At 50.4% G+C, this 8,383-nt stretch overlaps 3 protein-coding genes across 4 annotated transcripts in view; 2 read left to right on the forward strand and 1 right to left on the reverse strand.

Annotated features, from left to right (window-relative positions):
• Positions 1 to 5,315, forward strand: part of LOC113208087 (ABC transporter G family member 20-like) — a 6,911-nt gene extending 1,596 nt beyond the window's left edge. The window contains exons 2-12 of the mRNA XM_052275638.1: positions 430 to 744; positions 843 to 950; positions 1,038 to 1,131; positions 1,277 to 1,519; positions 2,106 to 2,156; positions 2,258 to 2,391; positions 2,591 to 3,235; positions 3,385 to 3,473; positions 3,556 to 3,732; positions 3,831 to 3,917; positions 3,992 to 5,315. Of these exons, the coding sequence (XP_052131598.1) occupies positions 430 to 744; positions 843 to 950; positions 1,038 to 1,131; positions 1,277 to 1,519; positions 2,106 to 2,156; positions 2,258 to 2,391; positions 2,591 to 3,235; positions 3,385 to 3,473; positions 3,556 to 3,732; positions 3,831 to 3,917; positions 3,992 to 4,203 (2,155 nt within the window). The 3' untranslated portion in view covers positions 4,204 to 5,315. The remainder of the gene's footprint in view (positions 1 to 429; positions 745 to 842; positions 951 to 1,037; positions 1,132 to 1,276; positions 1,520 to 2,105; positions 2,157 to 2,257; positions 2,392 to 2,590; positions 3,236 to 3,384; positions 3,474 to 3,555; positions 3,733 to 3,830; positions 3,918 to 3,991) is intronic.
• LOC113208088 (myb/SANT-like DNA-binding domain-containing protein 4) lies at positions 5,155 to 6,630 on the reverse strand. Its single transcript, XM_026424937.2, has 3 exons — positions 6,466 to 6,630; positions 5,958 to 6,029; positions 5,155 to 5,880 (listed from the first exon to the last, which is right to left on the reverse strand). Exons 2-3 carry the CDS (start codon positions 6,015 to 6,017, stop codon positions 5,686 to 5,688), a joined length of 255 nt encoding a protein of 84 aa, XP_026280722.1. The 5' UTR covers positions 6,018 to 6,029; positions 6,466 to 6,630; the 3' UTR covers positions 5,155 to 5,685.
• Positions 6,631 to 6,815: 185 nt separating this feature from the next.
• LOC113208097 (protein-methionine sulfoxide oxidase mical3a) overlaps positions 6,816 to 8,383 on the forward strand; it is a 69,454-nt gene continuing 67,886 nt past the window's right edge. Inside the window, exon 1 of one of the 2 annotated variants that reach the window (XM_052275549.1) lies at positions 6,816 to 7,122. The gene's annotated coding sequence lies outside the window, so the exon portion shown is untranslated. The remainder of the gene's footprint in view (positions 7,123 to 8,383) is intronic. The other variant, XM_052275617.1, reaches the window with a different exon arrangement.

Here is an 8,383-nt window from a genome sequence, read left to right on the forward strand (position 1 = left end):
ATTCCACCCCCTCCCCCTCCTCCTGCACCCCTTGGCGCTCACCACCACTACCCCTCCTCGGCACGGAGCAGAGCGGCGCCAACAGGTGCGTCCGGGATTCCCTTCCCTCCCCGATGAAATACAGATCATGTCCGGTCACGCCAGCAGCGCTCAAGGACGTGCACACGCAGGCACACTGACCGCCAGGTCCTTTTGCAATATTCACAACGATCTCTGCGATGCCGTCTTGTTCAAATTGCCCGATTGTCCGCTCGTCTGTCCTGGCCGGGCCGCGGGCCGGGCTACTTGCTGGATGGCGTGATTGCCGAGTAAATGGCCCCCCTTGTTCCGCTCCGGGCTTCATGACGGAGGACGGCGGCGTTTCTCTACCCTTGGAACTGCAACTGTCGACGCTCTCCATGACCTCGCTCTCTCTCCCCTCTGCCGCAGATATGGGCTGCTGGGCGCGTCCGGCTGCGGCAAGACGACGCTCTTGTCGTGCACGGTGGGCCGGCGGCGCCTGGACGCGGGCTCCGTGTGGGTGCTGGGCGGCCGGCCCGGCGAGCCCGGCAGCGGCGTCCCCGGCCCGCGCATCGGCTACATGCCGCAGGAGGTGGCGCTCGTCGGGGAGCTCACCGTCCGGGAGACGCTCTTCTACTTCGGCTGGATCTTCGGCATGACGGACGACCAGATCGAGGAGCGCATCGCCTTTCTGCAGCAGCTGCTCGACCTTCCGCCTAAAAATAAGTTCGTGAAGCTTCTCAGGTGAGTGCAGGTGACATGGAGGCTTGGCACGGTGATCGGATCGGATGCGGACTATTGACTTGGTTGCTCACGTTTGTCGTTGTTCTTGTACTTTGCAGTGGTGGGCAACAAAGAAGAGTGTCCTTCGCCGCTGCCCTAGTGCACGACCCCGAGCTCCTCATCCTGGACGAGCCCACCGTCGGCTTAGACCCCATACTGCGGCAGGCGTGAGTAGAGGAACACTTCCAAGGAGGTTGTTTCCGTTTCTGTGCGTCCAAAGTGGGGATCTAACTAAAGTTCAAATTTCAAAACAGAATTTGGGACTACCTTGTCAAAATCACTCGAGATGACCACAAGACAGTCATCATCACGACGCACTACATCGAGGAGGCGAAGCAGGCCCACTCGGTGAGTGTCCGACGTCACGCGCACTCGTGCCTGTGAAACCGCTAAAATATCGACACGTTGTCCAAAAAAAGGGCAAAACTGGCGTCTTTCTGACACCGTTTCGCTTCGCTCGGCTACTGGGACGCTGACACGCTCTCTGTTGCAGATAGGGCTCATGCGGGCGGGCCGTCTGCTCGCAGAGGACTCTCCCAGCCAGCTGCTGGACCGCTACGGCTCGGCCACCCTGGAGGAGGTGTTCCTCATCCTCAGCTCGAACCAGGGCCCCGTCGACCAGGGCCCCATGGACGCCGCTCTAGACCAGGCCTCAGTGGACCAAGGCGCCGGCACCCTGCCCATGACGGCCAGCTCCACCGAGGCCCTGCATCAATCCAACGGGGACATCGCCACAGTAAGGCCAGCCGACACTCTGTCCGTGTACCGGGTCGCATGCGCACCTCTACAAGTTGGGCTGCTTTTAGCCCGCTCGAGGGCTGCTCCATCCAGTGGGCCTGAAAAGCATCCAGATAGTACGCCCATAATTAGCCGTTACGATACCTGCCTGCAAAGCTCTCATGGCGCCTGGTAGGTAGGCAAGACCGTGCCTGCAGTGCATGCGTGTATTGCGGGGTGGCCTACCCTGCATATCGCAGGCGCTGAGCTCCCGTAACTCGCCGAATGAATCAAAGGAAAACGGACGTACTTTCTAGACGAGCCCTCACAGACGACCGGGAGATGGTCTGTTTGGTTTTCTGTCTATCTGTTTCACTAGAGGGAGATGAGCTAAAGGCGAATTATCAGGTTACGTTAGCGTTATTTCTGGAGAACAAAACGCCAACTGCCAACTGCAAATCCTGGCAACTCCGATCAATGGGGTAAATGGGGAAAACATGACAAAGTTTCGAGATTTCTGTCGTGTTTTAGAAGAAAACTTTCGAATCTGACAACCACTTACAACGTTCGTGGCCAGCTTATTACCTGTTTATTTTTTCATTCAGATTTCACCAAACGGAAATGACTCTCTGGCGCTAAGGAAGCTCCCAGTGAACGTGAGTATCATCCCGTTAACTTAAGAAGTAGAGACGATACCGGACGATATACGACACCATTCAATATCTCTCACACGGCCCTCTTTATCTGACGCACGCAGAACAACGGAAAGCCTTGCAACGGTGGCGGGTACGACGTGCCGGTGCGAGCGCGGCCGCCCTTCTCCAACATGTTCAAGGGCCACGTCAAGGCGCTGCTGGCCAAGAGCTTCCTCCGCATCCTCCGGCACCTCGGGTGAGTCCTAACTACTGACAGAAACGGCTGTCGACACTGTGTTCAAACAACGATATCCAATCGACGTCGAATTTTTGCCTTTTCGACGGCGGTCCGCGATATCGTTTCCCTCCGGCCGCGTCCCTTTGCTACTCGTGGCGATACCCCGCGCGCCGTGCTCACGAGCAGACAAACTAACGCAGCACGCTCTTGCCCGCAGCGCACTCGGCTTCATCTTCATCTTCCCGGTGCTGGAGGTGGGGGTGTTCTTCACGGCCATTGGCGGCGACCCCCAGGGGCTGCAGCTGAGCGTCGTCAACGAGGAGTTGTACGCCATGAACCTGTCCACCTGCGACGAGTACAGCTCCCTGTTCGGCAAGCCGGGCTCCACGTACACGGGTGGCACGGATGACGACTACGGCCAGCCCGTGGGGAACTGCTCGGTGCGGATGCTGTCCTGCGCCTTCCTGGGCTACCTCGACCACCGCATGGCGCACCAGGTCTTCTACAAGGAGAAGGGCGAGGCGCTCAACGTGTCCCGGGCCGGCGACTCTATCGGCGTGCTGCACTTCGGACCCAACTTCACCGAGTGGCTGGAGGCACGGCGGCGCTACGGCTCCGAGCTCACGGCCGAGGAGGTGGACCAGGGCGAGATCCCCATCTGGCTGGACATGTCGAACCGGCAGCTGGGCACCATCATGACCAAGAGCATCGTCGACTCGTACCACGCCTTCTCCAGGGACCTTTTGAGCACCTGCCACGCCAACCCCAAGATAGGCGAGATCCCCGTGCACTTCGAGGAGCCTGTGTACGGCGTGGAGAACCCTAATTTCGCCGTGTTCGCCGCCCCGGGCATCATCCTCACGTAAGGACCGCCTGTCATAGACAGGGTAGGCCGCCCGGCGCGACATGGCCGTCTTGCGGGTCTGCCGAAGTGCAAGGCGTTTCTGGCTGCAAGGTCGGGCGGCGAGTTATAGATGGAGTGAAATGTAAAATTTATCTTTCGTTTTTCAGGATGATATTTTTCTTGACCACTGGTCTCACTGCGACGGTAATGATTACTGAGAAACAAGAAGGATTGTGGGACCGAAGTTTAGTTGCAGGTAAAGAATAATTCAATTACGTTAAAGTGCTCTCCTTCTGTGTCTTTTCTCCATCTCACGTGTTCTTTCATGAAATATACAGGAGTGACAGCATGGGAGTCATTACTTGCCCATGTGGTTACACAAGGTGTTCTTATGGGTATTCAAGCTGCCCTTGCTCTCATCATGATGTTCTTGGTGTTTAAAGTTCCTTGTGCTGGGCACATGGGTGACGTTATTTTCCTTGTCTTTATTACTGGAATGACTGGAATGTGCTTTGGTATGTTTTTCAGTAATGAGATATTACTTTTTCAGTACTATGAATTTCAAAGTAACAATACAATAATGTGGGTTTCCTCTTATTTTCTCTTTGAACAGGGTTTTTTGTTTCGGTATCATGTGAAACTGTAACAACAGCCAACTTTTTATCCCTGGGTAGCTTTTACCCAATAATTTTATTAAGTGGTAAGTACTGCTCCTTTCATTTTCAAGTGAAATATTCTTTGAACCGGATGCAATAATTAAATTGTACATTGCAGGGGTAATTTGGCCATTAGAAGGAATGTCGACAGTTCTACGTTGGATTGCACTTTGTCTACCAGTTACACTATCTACTACATCACTTCGAAATATAATGCTCAGAGGCTGGGGACTAACCGAACCTCAGGTGTACATTGGTTTCGTTGTAACAGGACTATGGGCCGCAGGTTTAATTACTATTTGCATGATTATACTTAAATATCGTAAGTAGTTTATGTTTTCTTGAATGCTCAAATATTGTATTGTGAGTTGGCTTAGGTCCTCACATTGGATAAGACTTAATTAATCAACCCAAGTTTAACTGAAATGAAAGAGGAGGCTGTGAAGCCGCAAATAGGTGTAAATCAGGAGAAGGGTTGATATTTATGTGAGCTTTTTGCTTCTAAGATTTCACCACTTCACATACTTGATACTCTCTAAGCATAATAAATATAAGATATTTACCAGTAAGTTTCTAGGCAATGGCTGGAATGGTTCAAAGCCTTGGCATTATAGTCAGTAAATTGTAAGGTTTTCATTATTTAAGATGAATTATCAAAAATATTTATTCAGTGTTGTTGGTAAAATAGTATCAGATGCCAACCTCATAAGTCCAGGAACTAGGAAATGTGTGATATCCCAGTCTTGATTTGTTTGGATTTAGATTGCATTGTTACAAGAAAATGTCATAACTGTGCCTCATGATATCCAAGTTATATCATTAATTTGTTCTTGGACTTTTATTATGTGATATGTACAAATTATCGTTCTTTTTGATATATTTCAATAGCAAAATCTAGTAGGATTAGATGAATGTTTTAAAATGAGGGTGTTAAAAGCAACAAATACCTACTTTAACGCAAGGAGGCAAGCAGATGGCAAATGTATCCATTGCCACATTAGGCCTAACTGATCAAATGTGATGTACAAATATAATAATTTTTTGTTATGTTGCATCATTTACTATTGTACTGTACTGTGAATATGTCTAATTGTAGAAGTGTAAACAATGAGAGCTCTTAACATTTACAAAATATGTCATGACAGTTGGATTTCATATTATGTAAGTGACTATTTATTCTTAACGGCCTTGTGAACCAAAATCTTATTTATTCACAAGAACTCTTTAAAAAAATTAAGCTGGCCTTTTAGGAAATTAAAACAGCATTAAGACATCCAACCATTTAAATTTGTAAGTTTATTTACCAATCAATAGTCAGAGGGGATTTTAATGGCAGTCTTAAAATACACATCCAGATGGACAAAGAAAATTACCACTATGTATGTTTGAGTTGAATAAAATAAAATATGTTACTGTGGGAAAGTAGATACAGTACAAAATTACTCCAAAACAAGATTTCTTAACAGCACACATGTGCACCAGCCCATTAGTAAAATATACCAAATACCATCACAAATGACTCATAAATGACTGAAAGTAACCTGTTTTGAACATATGACTTATCATAGAGATGTAAATCAAAAGAAAAACCAAAAGGAAAGCTGTTCTTTCATGAGCAATCCTGTTTTGGCCTTCTTCTTCAAATTATACCAGGTTCCATTAACATGCAAGAATTGATCTAGCTCACAAATATTGAGCACTTGAAATGCCCTTGCAGAGCTGATGCGATTAGTAGTTCAAATCTAATATTCACTTCATAACTAAGTTAAAAATCACAGACAAAAGAAGTCACCAGTAAAGAATTGTTAATGTTCAAGGGCCCCTGTCTGATGTGGAAGGGCGGTTTGAAGCTCCATTGCCTCGAAGATTTTGCTTAGCTAACTCTACCTCAAGTCTTTCTCTTTCACGCAGTAGTACTTGGTGCTCAAGTTCTAACATTTCTTTTTCCTGGCGCATGTTATCTCTTTCTTCTTTCAGCTTTTCGGTTTCGTAGAGCAGTTTCTCCACCTGATAATTAGATTTAAAAATGAGTTTCATAAATTACATTGATTGTCATAATTTCAGTTGCATAGGATAGGACAAACCTCAAGAAGCATCACATCCCGCTTCAACTCGCACAATTCGCTAGCACTGCTACTACCCATTGTCAAGTAAACCTGAAAAACAATCATCACAATGAACACCTCAACATACCTACAAGTCTCAAATAAGGTCTAAGTGTAAGTCTGATATTCATCATTTTAAAATATTGCCATGATTTTCAGAATCTAGGCTATTATAAACAGTGGTCTAAACATAAACAAAAAGGGGCTGCAAGTAGGTTAATTAGTTATGTCTCCTTCATGACACTTACAACATTTCCTATGGAAAATTGAAATAATTACTTCGACAGTATGATGTCAATTAGCTACACGAAGAAAATTTCACAATTTTTGAGAAAAGCCAAAAGAAAATAGACATTGTAAAATTTTGACTTTAAACTTCTGAGAGTTCTTGTCAAACTAATATTTATGGTAAAATTGCTGATAAAAAAGGGATGAAACAACCACTAAATAAGCACTGCTACGGCAAGTTACATTAGTTACAACTTACTTTTGCTATTTATTCAGTAGACTATGATAATTTGGTCAAAACTTCAAAATTTAGCTCGAACACCACTGTTTCTCTTGCTGTTTCTCATAACCTGTCTGTCTGTCTACCAACAAACAACAAAAACAAAACATGAAAGAAGAAACAAAAGACTACGAGCTCGAATATTTCGAGACATCGACACCTTCGGTCGACTATCTCGGCTGCTGTCGAGGTAGTTCTCGCAAGCTCCGGGAGAGGGCGCGGCGAGTCGTTTTGTTGTGGATGCCGGCAAGGGGCGGGGCCTGAGGCATCCTGCATCCTTCCTGCTCTCCTGCGTGCGCCTACGTGCGCCCTGCGTGTCCGTGAGGGGTCGAGGTCCCAGGCTCGTGCTGCTCGCTGGCCCAGCGGTGCCCAGAGCGGTAGACTACATCTCGGCCGAGGCGTGACGAGACGCGTGAGCATTTCGATCGAGTTCTTTTGAAGTGAAAACGAAGCCGCTTCGTTGCCGGCGAAACCCTGAGAGAAAACCCCCCACCCCCTGCCTCTCCTCGCCCTGCAGCCGGTGGGGTTGCCTGCCTCCGTGACAGAGGGAAGCGCCCGGGCCCAGCCGCACCAGCACGCGCCAGCCGAGGAGAGCCAGTGCAGCGACACCGACGGACTGCCCTTCGCTCATCGCAGGTGAGTGACCAGTAGTTAAGCCGACGGCGTTTATGTGCCGGTGGATGGCGGCTCGTTTGCCGAGGAAGTGTTTTGCACATTGTTTCACTGACGATGGCCTCATCGGGCGCTGCTTGTCGTCAACTAAAGGGGCGTGGTTGCATCCAACCCCCTCGAAAATAGCAACCCAAAGCAATGTATTTTCTTTCTTCGAAAGGGGTGGGGGTGGCCAGCCGTCGCGGATTTTATATTCTTTGTCCGACAGCGGAGGGCATCCGCCTCCCGCCTCTCACTTTTCCCGAGGGGAAGCCGCAGTGGGGAGGGGGTGAGGGGAGCTCGCCCTCTGAATCCAGAATCCCCCGTTCGGATCGCTTTGTACTGCGAGGGCGAGAGGCAAAGAAGAGGGCGGGAGGGGAGAGGGGTGCGGGTGAGAACGAGAGTGAGGGCGAGGGCATTCAATGGAGAGCCCCCCCCCCTCTCTGCCTAGGTGGGGTGGCTGCGCGGGGTAGGGTTTGTTGTGACGCGTCGCTCGAGAGTGAGAGTGAGAGGCTGGGCTGGACCGTTGGGGGAAGTGAGAGGGGCGGCTGATGCTGCGCCTGGCGGGGCGCGCGCGGGGAGGTGCGGAGGGGTCTACCCAAGCCCGCGGTTCGAGCCGCCGCGCCCCACACCCCGCCCGGGGGTGGGTGGTGTGGTGTGCCTGCCTGTCGTTCACCCCGCCCGCCCCACCCCCAGTTACGCCCCTGCTCGGCGCAGCGCGCAGCCTCCTCCATCCCCGAGGCGGCCCCTTGTTCTCTTATCAAGCCGGCGCTGCTGCCCCTGCTCCGTGTAACGTCACTAAGCCCGCGTGCCACGACGGCATAGTGCACCCGTCAAGTCACCTGTCAAATTACCGCTAAAATACGCATCAGCGTTCCGCAAAGTCACATTCCGCTGGCTGATATAGGGTGAGTGTGTTCCAAAACATACCTTCCTTTCGTTATACTGTTCCGCATGCAGGTGTTGGGGCGGGCTTGCCTACCTACCGACTCACAAACGCAACGCGACGCCTTAGGGCCCCGTGCGAGTATGCAACCCGTATGCACCGCACGCCGGCGTGCGGACGGGTTGCATACTCGCACGGGGCCATGGGGCGCCAAGGAGACAGTCGGTAGGAAAGACCCGCTCGGACACCAGCACGCGGTGCGGTACAGTAGTATAACCAGGGATAATTATGGCTTAAGACACCCACCCTGATTCCGCCAGATTTGGTGCGAGGATGAAGGGGCAGAGTGGGGGTGGCGGG

The sequence above is a fragment of the Frankliniella occidentalis genome, unplaced genomic scaffold (genome assembly GCF_000697945.3).
Source record: "Frankliniella occidentalis isolate FOCC.00 unplaced genomic scaffold, Focc_3.1 Scaffold8, whole genome shotgun sequence".
NCBI classification, from domain to species: Eukaryota; Metazoa; Arthropoda; class Insecta; order Thysanoptera; family Thripidae; genus Frankliniella; species Frankliniella occidentalis.